The 19,231-nt window shown below is 40.7% G+C and overlaps 2 protein-coding genes across 2 annotated transcripts in view; both read left to right on the top strand.

The window, feature by feature from the left end:
* adam19a (ADAM metallopeptidase domain 19a) overlaps window positions 1–5,871 on the top strand; it is a 141,778-nt gene extending 135,907 nt beyond the window's left edge. Inside the window, exons 22-23 of the mRNA XM_084003148.1 lie at window positions 1,907–2,115; window positions 5,023–5,871. Of these exons, the coding sequence (XP_083859274.1) occupies window positions 1,907–2,115; window positions 5,023–5,074 (261 nt within the window). The 3' untranslated portion in view covers window positions 5,075–5,871. The remainder of the gene's footprint in view (window positions 1–1,906; window positions 2,116–5,022) is intronic.
* A 4,086-nt stretch (window positions 5,872–9,957) lies between these two features.
* Window positions 9,958–19,002, top strand: LOC311009126 (PC-esterase domain-containing protein 1A-like; the record flags this gene model as incomplete). Its single annotated transcript, XM_084003099.1, has 6 exons — window positions 9,958–10,048; window positions 10,374–10,453; window positions 11,331–11,563; window positions 15,858–16,008; window positions 16,905–17,157; window positions 18,911–19,002. Exons 1-6 carry the CDS (start codon window positions 9,973–9,975, stop codon window positions 19,000–19,002), a joined length of 885 nt encoding a protein of 294 aa, XP_083859225.1. The 5' UTR covers window positions 9,958–9,972.
* Between the last annotated feature and the right edge of the window lie 229 nt (window positions 19,003–19,231).

Below are 19,231 nucleotides of genomic sequence, written 5' to 3'. Positions count from 1 at the left end.
TCCACTTTAAAATACAAGGATGACAGGATTTCAATTACATTCAGTTCACAGAAACGCAGCAGGTAACTGCAGCTGTAATTATTTTAGGGATGGGGTGAGAAATTACACAAACGTGCTTTGGATGGGATTAAAATCACTGACCGGCGCCTGTAGTGTACAAATCACTCCACCTCTACTCGAGTATTAAATCCAACCTGAATGGGGTTTAAATATCAAATATCTGAAATATAAAGGAATACAATTGTATGAAAAAATTGAACAGGAGTAGAACGGACATTGAACTGGTTTTGGTGGTCATTTGACTTGTACAAAGGAAAATTATTTTTGTTAGGTGACAGACAACACATTTCACATCAGTGGGGCTGAAAGTTGTTGTCGCAGCTCACCAGGAAGAGAGCGGACGCAGCTCTGGAGATGGATGTGTGGCTAGATAGCTAGGTAACTAGTAAGCGAGGTAGCAAGTTAGCTCGGTATCTAGTAAGCTAAGTAGCTAGTTAGCTTGGCAGCTACGTATTAGGTAGCTAGTTAGCTAGGTATCTAGTAAGCTAGGTAGCTAGTTAGCTAGGTATCTACTAAGCTAAGTAGCTAGTTAGCTAGGAAGCTAGGTATTTAGTAGCTAGTTATCTAGGTATCTAGTAAGCTAGGTAGCTAGTAAGCTAAGTATCTTGTTAGCTAGGTAGCTAGTTAGCTAGGTATCTGGTAAGCTAGATAGCTAGTTTGCGTGGCAGCTACGTATTAGGTAGCTAGTTAGCTAGGTATCTAGTCAGCTAGGTAGCTAGTTAGCTAGGTATCTACTAAGCTAAGTAGCTAGTTAGCTAGGAAGCTAGGTATTTAGTAGCTAGTTAGCTAGGTATCTTGTAAGCTAGGTAGCTAGTAAGCTAAGTATCTAGTTAGCTAGGAAGCTAGTTAGTGAGGTATCTGGTAAGCTAGATAGCTAGTTAGCTAGGTATCTAGTTAGCTAGGTATATAGTAAGCTAGATTGCTAGTTCTCTAGGTATCTAGTAAGCTTGTTACTACTTGTTAGCTAGGTATTTAGATCTACCTAGCTATCTATCTAGGTAGCTAGGTATCCTGTTCTTCTCCGGAGCTGGTGTTTGCATGTATGTTTTAACCTTATCAAAGCTCAGTAGGGACCAACATCTGGAAAACATCAAGAGCTCATATGGGTTTGTTCTCTCAAATATGCTGTATTTACACAGATGAGGAGGGTCAGACTTACACAGCCACGCTATAAGAGAACTCGGACTGCAACTAAACGCCTCATTTGTAAATGTAATTCAGAGCTATTGCCAAATACACAGAGCTTATGAGAAATATGTTGCCCTCTCTACATTGGAGTACCCAGTATAGTTTAATTTCATCTGAACCTGAAGAAATAATGAATAAAAATGCAGTGTGTCTCTTGATAGCTTTCTTGTTGATCCATCCTCTCCCACCAGTGTTTCTCTCTGAAGTGTAAAATGCCTTTAACGCCAAGTGCTGAATGTCATATTGCTTTTTCTTGTTTTTTTCAAATATCCAGTATTTCAGTTTAGAGTTCAGAGTTTACTTTGTGATCTGATCTCTGCGCTGTAGTGGTGAGTTTAATCTACTGTTATTATTATTCCCTGTATGGAGTGGGACAGCTCTCTTATCAGCTAGCTGAACAGTTTCCCGGGACTACTTGGATCCAGTCCAGTACAGAATCTAGAATGGAGTCCTCCTCCCTTCTGTGTCCATGTGCCGGAGATTTAGTGTTGTGTGTTGGCAGTGATCCCCTGTTCTTCATTTTGATAGCCCTGTATTTTTAAAATGTCACCGTTTGTCTTTTCTTTATACTTTGTCCTCATATTCTGCAGCAGTTTGCCAATGTATTATAAGTATTGTTGACATCTGATCTGGTTGGTATGTCTTTGTTTTCTTTTAGTTAGTGTCTGAGCTGCAGCCCAGATCGTCCCCCTTCCCTCCTCAGAGGCCCCTCCCCCTCAGCCCAGCCAGAGGAGCCTCCCCCAGTGTGAGTCCAGCTCGGATCCTGGTGTCTAAACCCTCCCCGGGCCTGCTGGTCATGATGCCCCCAGCAGTGGGACCCAAACCTGTGGGCAAAGTCTCAGCCATTCCCCCTCTCCGAGTTCTCAGGTTGGTAAACACAGAGGTACTGTAGTTTAATGGGTCTGTCGTCTTTGTCATAAAATGAGAGGCTTTTATTTCTCCTGTGCAGGTGATGTACATGTAGTACACATGTATGTACATGTGTCATAGAGCAAGAAAGGACAATCACATCATTTAAATGCTATGTAATAACTTTAATATGCTATACAGCAAGAAAAAGCCCCTTTCAGACTCAGATTTTCAGATTTTAAACAAGGCCAATGCTCTGAATGAAATGACCAGCCCATTCGAAAAAAAAAATGTACATTCTTTGTTCATTGTATGCGTCTGTAAAGCACAGACATGTTGAATGTGGACGTAGTGCAATGAGCAACCTGCAGAACAAGTGACGTGGTGGTTATTGAAGGTTGTAACTCAAAGTGCATGAAAAGAGTACGGACCACTCAGAGCCCTATTTCTTATCGCTTGTTGCCCCCATCATTGCTGAACCTTTGACACACATTTTAAATTTTACGCTTTTCTCTGGCTCAATTCTCAAAGTCTGTAAATCAGCCTCAGTGTCTCCTCTCTATAAAGGATGTGATACAAACGATATGAATAACTATAGACCTATCGCCAAACTCCCTTGTCTAGCAAAATTATTGGAATGATTTGTAAATGAACAGCTTCATTCTTGTCCATTCAAGTCTTTATCTGGGCTTAGAGCTGGCCATAGCACTATTACAGCACCAACTGTGGTTATAAATGAGATCGTTTCTGCTCTTGATTGTTTATTTGTCGAAAGGCATCTCACACTCTCATTCACAGAGCACATTAGGATAAACCCGCCTTACTGGGTTTTCTCCTTTAAGTGGTTTCAGGACTACTCTCTGATAGAACACATAAATACTGCAGGGTGAAATTCAGAGAGGTTAAAGAATAGTGTTCCACAAGGTTCATATTTAGGCCCATTGTTGTTTAATTCATATATTAATTATATATGTGCCACAGTAGACAACTGCAAAGCATTTTAATGCTGATGATACCATTCTTTATGCATATGCACCATCTGAGGAGCAACCTGTGTCAAATGTGTTTCCAGGATTGTTCAGACAACTATAATGTCAGGCATAGATTACAGTGATAGTTAATTTATGGACACAGCCCCAACCACAACTGGTGTTATTAGTGGGAAAGGTTTTAGAACGCATCGTGTTGAGCTCCACCAGGGTGTGGGAGGATTTTCTCTCAGTGATAGAAGGAAAAAGACTCCGTTTTGTTTATAAGGCATTGCTCGGGAAGAAGGTGGGCCATTAACCTCACTTCTCTTTTAAAGCTCAGGTCCATTTGTTATCACACTCGCTCACAGGAATTTTTATTTCTGAAACTTCTCGGGTCAATACTGAGCTTGGTAAATCTGCTTTTAGTTTTTTTCACCAAATAAGACAAGTATGTGTTGGCGGTACATGTTTTTTATTTATTGTTTCATATTTCTGTATTTTAATGCTGCAGTTGTTGTATATCACTCTAGCCCAATATGATTCTGGTTTCAGGGCATTGCTGTAAAAGAGCTTAATGCTCAATCAATTTCCCATGAATAAACAGTGGTTGATGAAGATTATAACCACACGTGGGTAAATGAATGACTACGAGGAGAGAGGAGAGCTTTTCTGACAGTTTATGGTGACTGACAAAATGTCAGTTTACTTTTAGTTTCTAACTGGACACAAACGGCGGTCTCCTTGATGAAAGTCCTCTTTTTTATTTGACCCCTCTCAAGGACACCTTGGCTGTGAGAATGGGTTGTAAAGGATGCGTTAAATCTCTACTCACTGTGTTTAAACCACATGACGGCATTTGTACTCAACACTGCTCTGTTTCTACTCTAGTTTGACCTCAGGGGAAATGTTACTTTTCTAGATACTCGCTAAAATATATGTAATGATCATAAAGCAGCCATTACTTGTCGTTTTTTCTTCTTCTTCTTTTTTTAACGTATCCTGGAATTCCAACGCTGTTTGGAATGTGTTTTATGATCTACCTATAAAAGTCCCAGGGAGGGGTTTTATCTGTGTGAAATACTGCCTCACAATATTCCTATCTTTTCATTTCATGCTGTTTTCTTTTCGAGGTGGATGTGACCACATAAACGCTCCAGGTTTACAAACCCTGCAGTGCACTGAATCAGTTCTCCATCAGCAATCAATTTTCATTTTTTTTTTATAAGTTACATGCCTTCAGTCTAAAGGCTTGTGCTTCTTTTTTCCAGGTGAAGAGCTTTTCATCTCATGCAGTTAATCCTTAAATGTAGTCAAAGTCAGGGGGAAAACCTCAAGGTGATGATTGTTCTTCAGGTTTCATGTTTCCTCTGCTGCTGTAATCCAGCAGATCGATCAACATGCCTGGTTTCTCTGGTAATACCACAATCAGATTTCACATCTAACTGGTGATGTAACGCAGTAAAAGGGAATAAAAAGGGAACGCAGCCCGTAGCAGACTTTACAAATCCCCAGCAAACTGTGTTTTTGTGTTCAAAGTCAGGTTCAACTGTGCATGGAACGCCATGGAAGGACTTTATTCTCATTAGGGTGGGAAGTCAGTGAAACAGAACTCACATCATGTTCTCTGGAATATAAAACATGACTTCAAGCACCTCTTCAAAATACCATTATATATCCCTATTTTCATGCTCACGTTCTAGATTCTATATTTCCTCATTGTCAATGTATAATACGTAATATAATACGTGAATACCAATTAGTTTGTGACTCGCTGATGTGTTTGGAATAGTTTTTGGACAACAACGATGCCCCGTGGCACAGAGGGAGAAGGTATATCAGGGTTTGATACACATACAGTACTTTGTGTACTTTATTCTTTAATGTCATAAAGTCAATATGCTGTGTGAGTTTGACATTAAGCTAGAATCTCTTCTTTTTGTCCTTCTCCTTCCAGACCGGTCCCAGGTGCCAAACCAAACACAGCCTCGCCTCCGCCACGAAAATGACCTTCTCCCCCCGCCGTCTGAGGAGGCAGCAGCTGACAGCCTATTTGCACTAAAGAGACTTTGGCCGGTAAACCGGAGAGCCGTCGCACACACACCAGACGAGGACGAACACAAAGTTAAAACCCGAGACAAGAAAGAACAAAAAGGACTCTTTCCATTTCAGACTTCAAAATGAAACTCCCCTCTCATTTCCCCCCTTTGTGCCCTCCCCCCTCCCCATCCTCCTCCCAGCGCGCTAACATTAACCACGACGCGGTTTTGCACGGAGGCCTTGCAGACTGAGACAAGTGTTATCGCTGGGGGACGGTCACATTTGCCAAATGAATTTTTTTAGAAATTATTGTTTTCTTTTTTTTTTTAATATGTTAATGCTGTCTATGTGATAAACAATGCATTTTGTAATGACCGTTGTTTTGTTTACAGTTTGTTTTTACGTCACGTTTTATGATTTATGTTCTGTGCCAAAGAGGTCTCTTCATAGCTGGGGTGTGTCCCGAACGCTTGAAAATCATCTTACATCACGTTTAGTTTACCGCAAGTCAACTCCTCCATCTTTTTAGATTTTATAATTTATTGTGATTGTACGAGGAATGTCTAAAATACAAATCTGGGGATACAGTGGCCTATCAGGAGGAAGGAGAGCCAATCACACAGCCGTTTCTTTTCAACACTGTTTACATGGTGGAGGATTCATTTGACGGATGTTTGGGACTTGCAGGACACACCTCAGTCGCTCATGTTGATTTGAATGTCTTTTGCTGTGTTATGACTTTTGAATTGTTACATAAAATTTTTTACAAAACAAGTAACAAGTTTCCTTCATTCTGTTTTTGTTTTTTTTTCATTCCAGCTAATTTTCTGTTAAGAGGGAACAAATATAATCCAAATATGGAGTGATAATCCAATCTTGAGAATGACTCTAAAACATTATAATCTATATTTTTTTCATATTTTGGTAAAATGCTGACCAGTGTTGACCACTTGTAAACTGTTCTCTTTCCGAAGAGAAGAGCGTTACTTGTCCCATCAGTGTCTTTTGGACTTGAACTTGGCGGCATCCTACAGTTCTGCAAAGTGCCTTAAACTTGCATTCTCTCTAGTGGCCATCAGGGGGCGACTCCTGGTTGCAAAAAGAGGTCTGATTGCATAGAGGTCTATGAGAAAATGAGTCTACTTCCCTCTTGATTTATTGTGTCTGTAAAGATTGTTAACATGAGTTTATGGTCTCAATCTCTAGTTTCAAGTCTTCTTCAATCAAGCAGGAGGTTCATTTAGTACATTATGGTCAGTTTAGAGTCAAATAGACGATACAGCTGCTGTGCTTTAAGGCGGGGATACCAGATGGATCCAGATCCAGTGAGGTTACTGCTCAGGGTGCTGCTCTGCCGATTGTGTTTATCAGATCCACCCGTCGCTCCTCCACAGTCCAGATATGGTCACTTCCTTAACTGGTTTAAGAAATTCCAAGCTGACGTCTGCCAAAATGCCGAAACCGAGGCTTCAAAACCGTAGTCCGCAAACTACAGTGGTGACGTTACCATGACTACGTCTACTTCTTTCCGTGTCTATGGTTTGAACCCATGTCCTGTGGTTGTCTGTCTTTATTCCAGCCTATGCCTCACAACTTTACAGCCGTACAATGAAGAATAAAATTAGGGTGAGATAAATTAGACTCATGTTACACCTTTTTCTCAATACTTTTGAAAACAAAGAATCCAAGAGAATCTTTCCTACTGTCATGATGACTTTATAATGTAGTTCCTGGCTGATGAGCAAGTATGAAGGCTTTCGCATCGCGTCTTCGTCTCTCACCTGCCCTCGATGCATTCGCCTCTGTTGGAAATGAGATATCAGAGAGGCAGGTCTCTTCCCTCTGGAGACTAATGCATTCGGAGAGTCCGCGGTTCGAGTGGAGCGCTATCGGACAGCAAGGAGGAATGGCCTCGTGGGGAGATATATCGATGTGGACGTTTTCCTAGTGCATTACTAGAGCAACGGCGCCAAACCAAACCTGAGGGGTGAATTCTGCACCAGACGGCAGACGTGATCAAAATGAAGAGGGCTGAGTTTTTCCGGGACCAGTGTCTATAAATCAAGCTGTGTGCAGCCACAGGCCTGAGAGAGGTGAATAAATATGTTAATGTCTTCCCTCGGGCTAGCCTTCAGTTGGCGAGCCATATAAATGATGTGAGGGGTTTATAAAAACAGAGGTACAGGTTTGGTCGCCTCATAAGCTCCGTCAGTACGTTCTGGATAAGAGCAACAGAGAAGTCCTGATGTGACATATTGTTACTGTTACGTATACTTCGTATAAGAAGCTCGATTTCTGAGGGTTCTCCAGGATTTCACTCGACAGCGATGGGCTTTCCTACATTACTACTTTGTGTCATTTATTGCATTGCATTCTGGGGAATTGTATGCATCAATTCACAGTGCAACTTTCTTTATTTATGTAAATAAAAACACAAATTTCAGGCAGCAGGTGACAACTCAAATATATAAATTTAATGTAATCGAAAACATCTAGGCGTGATTTACTGCTTCATCCTCTTAATTTGCAAACCCTGGTTAAATCGCTCTTTTCAACAAGAAGTCTGCTCATGTTTTAAACGTTTTGCACATTAAAAACATATCCCATACATCTGTGTTTGAGACGTTGAGAATACATGATTTCATGGTAATGAAGACAGAATATTTAATGAAAAAAAGTACCTGACAAATTACATACATAGACTTATAGTCTAGTGGAGCAACTGCTTCTTCTGTACGGCAGCACTACTTGAACAAACCGCAGAACTGCAGTAATACTAGAAGCGACAGTAATAATAACTTATCTTTATCCATGAAAACATTTTCTACCGATGAATGATTTTGGATGGCAGTGAGTCAAGGCATGGCAATTTTTTAAATATATATTTTTTTATCAGCTTTTTGAGTATGTTTGAATATTGGGGGGAGATTATAATTATGGCCTTGAGTCCAAGTGTTTTCTGATCTGAGCTAAAACGTCTTTCTCTTTTGCTGTAAAAACTGTTCCACTAGCAGCCCTGAACTCGTTGGAAATGGTGTTAAAAGTTTAATATTTGGGGGAATGCTCTTATTTGCTTTCTTGCCGAGAGTTATGAAAAGATTGATACCGCTCGCATGTCCTCTCGTTAAATATGAGGCAACGCTCGGCTGCTGATGAAAACGTTATTCCTGCATCTGCCTGGTACATTTTTATATTTCCTGTGCAGATTTGTTTGATAACGACACAAGATGAAATGTTCGGGGTCATCAAAAACGTTCAACACCTGCGGAGCGTGGATATCCACGGCACATTATAGTCTGGCCCCTTAATGTCAAGAAAAAGCAGTAACTTCACAGTAAGCTTAATATCATGCTCCATCCATTTCCATCTCTGTGTTCTTTCATATCATATTTAGTTTTTTGCAGTAACTCTGGCATTATTGACTTGTGGCTTGTGTGTCGGCCTCAGATGGAGGTTGCCACCTGCTATCGAGTCACGTCACTAATGACTGGGACAAGAACAGCGGTCTCCATGATCAGAGTCCTGTTGTTTGACCCTTCATCCTCTGCACCCGGAGTGGCCTGTATCTCTCTATACACTACGTCTGTTGCTCTACATGTTGAAATATTCCTTTAATTGTATAGATTATACGGTAAAACCAAATCCTGGTAGTTTGTTCCATTATGGTTTTAGGCTTCATACATTTGAATTCCACTAATTCCAGGCCGGCAAATAAAAATGATTTACCCAGCACAGTTCTACTCCAGCAGTGTGGCTCCGGCTTTCAAGCAGCATTTAGTGGGGAATTGAAACAGAATTGCACTCATCATAACTGGTCAGTTAGGGATCTTTGAATAGACATTTGAACACTTCTCAGCAGAAAACACAGCTGTAAATGATACAAGTCATTGCTTTGGACTTTAAAACATAATGGAGTTGTCTTTAATATGATACTGTGGTTCTGTAGTACTCCTGCTGTGTAAAAAGCTTATTGGTGAAGGCAAAAATAACACAAACCAAACTGAAACAACTAATAAAATCAGTCTGAATAATTGTTAACACACAGAGGTAATCCAGTCAGGATATTATGCTAATTACAGCCCACGTTTAACGGGATAAATGCGATGTTGAAAGAACCCATGAATCCAAATTGATTAAAAAACCTGTATTTTGGTGTTGGGTCAAACTATTTCAGAGGAGTGGGACCTCCACGTGGACCTATCTCTGATGGCGCTAATTACGACAGGTGCGTTGCATTTGGGCACGAGCCGCAGTGACAAAGTCCCGCATCCCCTGGTTCGGTAAGACCGCTGTGTTTTTACTAAATAACCGAAACTAGCCGGAGCTACATATAGAGACGTCATAACCTCAACAGCTTCAGTGGCTTGATAACCGACATTCAGCTCTTTAATTCGGCGTATATTTGCGTTACGTAGCCTTTTTAAAATTATCTCAACGGTCGGTTCTGTTCTCACCGACAGTGTTGTAGCCTGAAGGCTAATTGCGATATTTTAGCTTGTGACAAGGTTGAAAAATAAGTGGTTTTCATTGAATATCCAACCAGTTTGTTTGAGGGTAGGTCGTTCTAACTTTCAGTCTGTTAATGGATATATTTTTTTGAGTTTGGATTGTGTTGAAGAAAAAGAAAATGAAAAAGAAATGACATAAATTGGAGATTAGGGTCAGTAAAAGACAGGGTGACTTTTTTTGTAAAGGAGTTTGACTCACTCAAGTAACCATGGGAGCTCAGTGAAGAAACCTCACGTCAAATGCAATAAACAGTAAAGTGAAAACATGCTATTAAAATAATACTATCCGTTATGACTCCCTGCTGTTGCCTTCCCACCTCCAACCATTAGTCCAGTAAACAGAGTGCTCCCCTGCAGCCATGACCAGGCGTGTGATGCAGAATGAGGCCCGGCAGCTGCTGCACAACAAGTTCGTGGTGGTTCTTGGAGACTCTGGTGAGACACGAACAAGGAATTCAATATTAAGCTGTATTTGTTCACCTTTAAGATCAACTTGAGTACATTTTGCTCTTTTTCCTGAAACATTTTTTTAGATACAATTCTTGAGAGAGAATTTAGAAGCTTGGATTCAACTTCCTGAGTATTTACCAGAAACAGAATCTTATAAGAGCTTCAAACCTTCGCGGCTAGACCCGTTCAATTCCCTGCAGCTCTTTGACTTTTCAAGTTCTTATTTTTCATCATGGTTGATTTAAATCTTTGAGGTTTTTTTCCTACTGATGTGAGTAAAGCCTGTTGCATTTGTCCTTTTGATTTTCAGTGCAGCGCACCGTGTACAAAGACCTGGTTCTGCTGCTTCAGAGGGACCAGCACTTGACTCTGCCTCAGCTCAAGTCCAAAGTAAATCTTCCCACAACCGTTTCATCCACACGAAACAGCACTAACACACCTGTGGCCACACTTCTCCAAGGCCTCAGGCTGATTTCCATTCTGTCTTCATCAATTGAAAGTCAGTTGTCATCATAAGTTAAATAGTTATCAATATGAAGGCCATATTCACAAAGCATCTCTAGACTAAAGGCAGTGAAGGGAAGGTCCCTGAAAACACTCTAAATAAGAAGAGTGTCCGTTCTAACGCCTCATTAGAGATCTGTGGCAGCGTTCACACCAAACGCAAAGTGAATTGTTTTGCTTTGTATTGTCGATTGCATACAAAGTCAATGCAGAGATACCAATAGGTGATAATTTGCCGCAGGCGATTTACCAGTTTTGTATTCTCGAGATGAAATATTTCAGCTCGAGCGAGAAATTTGCACGATGCCTGTCAGTGTTAAGGTTTAGGTCATTGTTGACCCAGAGCTCTGTGATAGTACTTCATATTAGTACAGACACCAAACTATGTGGAGAAATATAAACAGAATCTGTCTATGGTACAAATAATGACTTTGCTGCCATATTTATGTCTACATGACGTTATTATTTCTGTGTTGATGGAGCAGCTGCAATGTTAGCATAGACTAGCACCCATCAATCTGAGCTCCATTCAGAAAGCATTTCATCACCAGATTTAAAGGACTATCTCGTCAATAAGCTGGAAAACATTAAAGTATCAACGTAAGTCAAATACGTCAAATATCTTTAGATTATACTATTACATCAATATTATACTGTTTAACTGTTGTTAATGAACAAATATCTATCCTATCAAATAATTAATTTAATGCATCTTTGGTTTTCTGGGACACTTGGCATTTAACGTCTCCTCTCTGTGGTCCAGGGGGAGTTTTCCTTTGAGCAGGACGTCCTGGTGGAGGGAGGCCGGTTTAGCCCCATGAACAACGGGACGGGGTACAGAGAGGTCCGGCAGTACCGCTCCGACCACCACCTGCTGCGCTTTTACTTCCTGACACGCATCTACTCGCCGTACATGGAGAGCATCCTGGAGGACTTCAGGCAGGGACTCAAACCCGACGTCCTCGTCATCAGCTCCTGTGTGTGGGACATCAGCAGGTAACGCTGCTCCATGCTCTTTGTTTGAGTCTGAGTGAGCCCAACAGGCCACCGTACTTATGGTGTCTTTAAGATGTGTTTTTAACGTGTTTATACACGTAGCAATAACTCATAACCCATGAGCCAGAAAGCTATTACTTCAAAATAAGATATGAGGATTGAATTAACATCAATAATCAGTCAATTTTGTGTTTTCTTTATACACAATAACTCAGTAGCAGCAGCTTTATCTCCTGAGCAAGTCAATGGGTGTTAACGATAAGAGTGATTGTGTTCTCGTTGCTGGGCCACGAGTGTGGATCGCTCCCAGATCACATACAATGCATTCAGAAAGTACTCAGACCCCTTCACTTTTTCACATTTTGAACCCCAACTCTGACTTGAATCCGATCCAACATCTCTGGAGAGACCTGAAAATGCTAAACAGGGCTCGAGAAGATTAGCACAGAAGAATGTCAGAAGATCCCCAAATCCAGGTGTGCAAAGCTTGTAACTCATCGCCAAGACGACTCGATGCTGTAATCGCTGCCAGAGGTGCTTCAGCTAAGTAGCAGGTAAAGGGTCTGAATGGTTATGTCAATGTGATTTTTACGTTTCTCATTTTTAAGAAATGTGAAAAAACTCTACAATTCGGTTTCTGCTTCGTTATTATGGTGTTTTCAGTGTAGATTGATGATCAGGCTGCAACAATGTGAAAAAAGTGAAGGGGTCTCAGTACTTTCTGAATGCACTGTTTCCTTAAATTTGTTTTCTAATCTTGTCTGTAATTTCACTTTTAAACTCTGGACTTAAAAATGTTTTCTTAATAATTCTTTTAATCCTATTTCAATCCTTAACATTGCATGGTTATTTTGTGTAAATTGTGTTTAAACATTGCACTATAGTTGTTTTTACCCTGTTTGTGATGCACCTTTTGTTGAGATTTTGTTTGTATTTGATATATATGAGCTGTAATAACCTCATAGGACACACCTAGCCATTAGCACAATATTAGCCATCGCCAACTCACCAGTCCAGCAGATGGTGCCAATGCAACAAGGGAGGTAAAATAGAGTAAACTCGCTAACTATCAAAGAAGCAGAAGAACAAAATAACGTTTTTTATTTTTTCCCCGAGTCCAAGGTTGTTTTGTTCAGAGAGGACCTTCTGCTCGGTGACTTAAGTAGACCAGCACAGCTGTTGGATGGACTTTGTTTTGCTTCTCTGACTCAGTGGTTGTGTAAATGTCTTCTCCTGCTGAAGTCAAATTTAAGTGTCAGCTAGAGGACACGATGCATTCAGTAACATTGAAAAGGTTTCTCTTTAGGAAAACAACCTGCCAGTGTATCTTCTCAGGCACAGGGCAGCAGCAAATAACTGATTCTTCACTGAGGAATACAGTCTTTGGTCTGCTGGCTCCTTTCAGGAGCTCCAGGTCTGCAATGAGAGCAGGCCGAGTCACATCCGTTTGCTTCCTCCCACCTGGTTGCCTTTTCTCCCCTGCAAAATTAATTCATTTTACCAAAAATAGATCTGTGAATAATCCAGCACTGCTATAAGCCTGGTAGAGCCAGGACATTGTTCCAACAGCGTGGCATATTTGAAATGGCGTCTGACAGCCACATTCAGGCGACGTGTCACACGGTTATCAGGCCGAGGAATGAGTCCTGGAGTCTCTTTCCAACTCCACTCTTTCTCCCTAAAAGAAATCAAAGTGTTTGCTCTGCCCGTCTCATCAAATACCTAAACTAAAAAAGCAGAAGAGTCAACTGGCCAATCATTAGCGAGGCTCATCTCAGACTGTGTGTGGCTCATGTAAAGATGAAGCCACACTAATAGAAGAGGAGAAGAACGGATACCGTTTTCAGTGCTCATTCGACTAGTACAAAAGAAAAAGGTGTTGTTGTCAGTTGCTATGGTGATAACACACGTCAGTGAGGCCAGTAAGTGAAATTGGTCGCTGCTCTTACATCCTGCTACGTTGATTTAAACGGGGATGGGATGGATTTATTTCTATGATGGAGCATACACGTCATCCAAACGCAGCACTTCCCTTCTTTCTCAGGCCCCGAAAAAAAACCACTTGAACAAAATCTGTATTCCGTCTAAGTCATTTTAATCACACACATCATTTTGATTTAATTTAAAAAAAGTAATCTCACCCCACAACAAGACCCAGCTGCTTAGTGACAGATATTAATAGTCCCATCAACCATGAAACCCCACGCCGGGGATTTAACTGAGCCACCGGCTGGTCATTCAGAATCCTGCTGATGGTCTCCATTTCATCAACAATGTGTGACTGCTGGTATATTTAATGGGCGGCACTGACCCCGGGGCAGGAAAGTAATTAGGGTGATGATCTACTTGACAGTAATTATGTGGTGATGCTCAATTTGTAATCATGTATGTAAATAGCCGCATAATTTACATTCAAACCATCAATATAGGCACAGTCCGTAATGGGCTCATAGCTGGTGTTGAAGTGTTGGATGTAGAGGGTTATCATAGCTGAGAGACGGCAGACCCACCATTACATGTTATCATTTAAAATGTTACTTTGTATTTTGGGATGGATCAATGATGAAGACACGGTAGACAAGGTATTTCTGTGTGATATTTATTTTTAAATCAACCTGTGATCATTGTCCTTCAAAACAGACACAAATCTGCTGAAGACGACGGATGAAATTATTAATATAACCATTAGGTATGTTTTTCTTTTGAAACTTCATCAATATCTACTCAAATATAATAATAATGAACCTTTTTATAGTAGTACTCTTCAAAGAATTAACAGACTTGTAATGTAGATGGATATCCCTGTGCTAGATTAGAAGCTTTTCATCTTCTAGAAAATATGTGCCAATGATTGAATGCTTATTTTGTTTGAATGTTGCTTCATTCATTTCCTCGTTGAGCTGCCTGATTTCACCCAAAAGGCTTGAAGCGTGCTCTTGATGAACACACAGGCTTTCCCCTAAGATGATGTAATACCCCTTTAATAGTATACATTATCAAACAAATAGCTTCTCCCTGTTAATTCCCTGATGAACCAGCCTTTATAAGTGGCTGTAAAACAAAGAACTATATTACGCTAGAATGACATGTGGTTGTTTGTCAGACATGCAAGGAGAGACGGATTTCTATACAGAGACGGGGAGAGAACAGAGATGTGTAGAGCAGCGGGAGGCCTTCATGATTGAACGGCCAGACGCTTCTTTTATGGCTGTAAAACAAAGACGTAACTCCTAATACACACAACCATTACAGGGAGACGGCTGTAGAAGGGAGACATGGACAGACGAAGATAACTTGGGGTTACATTCACACTCTCGGCCCCAAGCAGTCCCAAAATATCGGCTGGTAACGTTGTTTGAGCAGAAATGTCTGAAAAGGACCTGAATGTGAGGATTCCTTCAGCAAACTGATTTAGTTCCTGCTGAGATGGGAGATGCATTTCTCTGCAGGTAAAAACTCGTGTTGCATAGTGCATTCATGGTCTCTGGAGAACTAAGAGTGAAATGGTTTAACAGCACGTGTTTTGGACTGTTTTGGCTTTCATAAAACACTCACCTGTTAAGGAGGCGATGCAAATCTTTGCAGGTACAAAATCTGTATAAAGCATTGACCTATTAAGCTCCAGTGTGAATTTCATGCATGTAACAAAGGAGGGGATTAATTTCTCTGCATGTGATAAATAACACATCCACTGCATGCTGTATCCACATTGTAACTTTATTTATAGAGATCCATGAGTCTAATGTGATTTATCAGAACATATTTTGAGGCAATTTGCCATAACCGTTTAGAATAACTGTATGAAATGCTTAAAAACTGTGAAAAAGAACAGTTTGCCCTCAATGTTTAAAGATTATCCAAGAAAAACAAACAGTCCTGTCACGGTAATGCTACTATGAGCCTGATAAAACTGTTATGACTCTAAATATTTGGAAACTAGAGACCCCGCATCATTTATCACCACTGATAAACAGGATAAAGAAGATTATCGGTGAGGCAGATATTTGGTAAAAACTCAAAAATGTAACCATCAGCATCCAGCAGCCCATATTATCATGTCATGGTCAGGCTAGGCCTCTTAGTAATACTCATTATAGTTATAATAATTAGAATTTTTACTTAATTTTGCATGTTTGGATTCAAACATGGCATGTGGTCTTTCATTGACAGGGACTTCATGAACTGGACATGGAATAGAAGTTATGTAATATATTCAAGTAATAGACGTGTATAAACGAGGTATTTTCACTTATCTGAGTTTCTTTCTCTCATTTCTTTTCTTTTTCTCCGTCAGGTATGGCCTGGAGCCTCTTGAACAGTACAAAGAGAACCTCCACAAGTTCTTTGGTCAGATTAAAACCATCGTTTACGCCGACTGTCTCATCTTGTGGAATCTGGCGATGCCGCTTGGCACGAAGATCAAAGGTGGATTCTTGGTGCCTGAAGTGAGTCTCTCTCTCTCTCTCTCTCTCTCTCTCTCTCTCTCTCTTTTCATTCCAGCCAATCACGACACCAGCTGATTTCCTATTAGCACCTTCATCCAGAGAGCAGGGAAATGAGCGGCTTCATATCGGCAGAGAGAGCTTCGAGCTGCAGATTGGCTTCTCAGAAGATTCTCACCTTTTTGTCACATTCGCACATTAGTTTGAACCTTTTGATCTTAATCCCAGAGACGATGGCAACTTTGTCCAAACTGGGGGTTTTGAGGCGTACACTTTGTGTCAGATGACCCCTTGACCTTGACTGAATTAATGATTTTACTAGCTGCTTAACGAGAGGTGTTTAGTTTTCATAAACACCATTATTCTGTATGCTGATAGAAAAGTAAAAATCAGTACGGCCAGAATGTAGATGTCACGATCATTAAATATGTAAAATACTTGTAATGTAAGAATTTAAAAACGGGAACAGCAGCCGGTTTACAACCAAACTTCAGACCAGAAAATCGTCAAAAGATAATGCGTATGCATGCGTTTTCCCATCCACGACTCGTACTGAGCGACTCCATTGCAGAGGGAGAGGGAACAACGAGGTAACATTATTAAACAGCCATGTGGAATACATGATGTGATATTTCTGTTGGTTGCATGTGTGGGTATTAATCTTAATGTGAGGACGGTTGGAGTCTCCTCGTCCCTCCACACTGATCTCATGTTTTTCATCTCAGTGGAAGCTGGATGTTTAAAGCTTCATGAGTGTCATTTATTCACGGGTCTGTTTGCATTTGCTTTCATCAATATTGATCTTTTTGCACCTCAGTGTATTTCAGGGGAATGCATTGAAAAGACTGCATGGAAATGCTCAGCCAATCTCTAAATACATGATGTTGAATTATTGGCAGGTGAGCCACTTGGCTCCCACGCTGCGTGATGACGTCATCGAGGCCAACTTCTACAGCAGTCAGCTGGCCGAGTCCTACGGCTCGGACGTCCTCGACCTGCACTTCCACTTTCGCTTCAGCCTGCAGCACCGCATGCCAGACGGCGTCCACTGGGACGCGCTGGTCCACCGACGCATCAGCAGCCTGCTGCTGCATCACATCGCCGACGCCTGGGGGGTGGACCTGCCTAACCCCCCCTCCAACCCGGGAGGAGGTCAGTGCACACGCAGCTGTAGGACACACATACCGACTGAGTGCTGACGTGTTCATGGCCTTTGATTTCTAATTGATCAGTGACTTCTGTTATGACTTAGTTTATTGACTCCATTTGTACTCTCCTGTACAACTGATCAATACTTTAACGGTCGCCTGTAGGAGACCTTTCCCGGAACTGATTGATACTTCTAAGTATTTGTAGCACGACATATGCTATAACATAACATTAATATTACTCTGGGGTTCAAGAGAAGATTTTCATGTCTCAATATGTCCATTCCAAGATCAGATGAAGTTATTATAATCACAGGGTTAACAGAGTGCTTTGATGGTTAAAGCAAAAGCAAGATGCAAAACTGCATAAAAACAGAAAGACAAACAAAAAGCAAGACAAAACTTAGGTGAAATTTAAACACTCATAAAACAATAAAACCCGAGTAACAACATGGGTTCTTGCAACGATAAGGATGTCTCTATTTCTGAAAGCTAATACAACATGGAGGCGAAAAAGAAATGTAGAAAGATGTCAGCTGCTGCTAAAAACTCTTGCATTATTTAGATAGAAGACAAGCATACAGACAGAAAATGACATTAAAATTAAATAAGATTATCATCATCACATCGTCAACATAGAGCATGATATTTTGAAGGTAGCATTACATTTTTGGGCAAAATGATTTGGCGTTTGAAAACATGCTGTAATCTTACTCCTATCAGGTTTGCATGAAGCCAGTCGCCTCTGCTCAACTGACTCTGTCATATATATCTGTGAGGTTCAACGTCGTCCTTCCCGACGGTTGAACATCAGTGCAGTAAAGCAGTTCTGCTGTCTGAATGTTTAGAGAACGTTTGTCCACGTCCCCTGATGGACTTAGGTTTAATCTACTTTCTATTATTGTCAGTCATTTATGACTCAGTGGCACCAATTAGAATAACTGAAGAATGCAGTATGTTGTATTAGGAAATATTAGGAATTAAGGTCCAACAGCAGAAGGGCGGGACTTAGAATCCGGTCCACTTGGCTCTGGCATCATGTAGAACAGGCATCTGTTCCTGTTCTTGCTGTTCACACGATTCCAGTCTGTGTTTGGTCTGTTGTTCCTCAGAGGACTGATTGTAAACTCAGAATAGAAGAAGGCTTAGAACGTGATGAGTGGAGGTCTGGGGCTCAGCTTCTACTCAGATACTGTGTTTATAAAGAATAATTGGTTTATGTGAACACGTCCCTCCAGTTTAGTTACATGAATATAATACAATGGAAATGTTTAATTGGTGCACCAGGTGAACGATGTTTTCGGTGACGTTGAAAACGTTTTAGGGAAGAGGTGAGTAATGCACTGGAGGAGAGACGGAGAATAATGGAGGTCTGATTGTCTGCATGGCAAAAGACTGATTGCATTGTTTCGGACTAACAGACCCAGTATTAGAGAATGAGCAAGGCAAATGTTCAAATTTCACTTGCATATTAAAAAATGTTTTGGGAACATTTACCGTTTCTTTTGACAAGAAGAGTTATAAAACGTGCATAATGTTTTGTGTAAGCTCTGAGGACCATAATTATATGAAGTTAGTTAATTAATATGAAAAGCCTCATTGGTACCTTTTTGTTATGTAAATGTATGAATGTGTTTGTTTTTCTGTGTGTACACAATGCAATGATTAATATAGATATACCTGGATAAATAGAGATCCATAGTTTTATTGCAATGTCAGCATAAGAGTTGTGTTTTTGTCCTGTATGTGGATGGAAGACGCAGCAGTGAACATCCGACCCACGCTGGTGCCGACACAGATCACCAATCATCCACCACAGACTGCCGGTCGCCACTACAGAGGTGATTGAACACTTGCACTTCTACATTTCCTTTATTATTTTCTCCAAAACGGCACTCTGCCTGCTTCCTACAGACTTTCCCATTTTAAAAGATACAGCAGGTTCATCACATATGCAGATTTTATACATTTACTGTTAGTCTTTAGTGGTAAAATGTTCATTTGGAACTGGATCTTTACCAACTCAAAGCACTGAACAACATAGTTGTCATAGTTATCATCACCCATTCACACACATT

Source organism: Eutrigla gurnardus (assembly GCF_963514095.1).
Source record: "Eutrigla gurnardus genome assembly, chromosome: 23".
Taxonomy (NCBI): Eukaryota; Metazoa; Chordata; class Actinopteri; order Perciformes; family Triglidae; genus Eutrigla; species Eutrigla gurnardus.
Note: the sequence above shows the minus strand (reverse complement) of the source record. Positions and strands in the feature narration are given on the sequence as shown.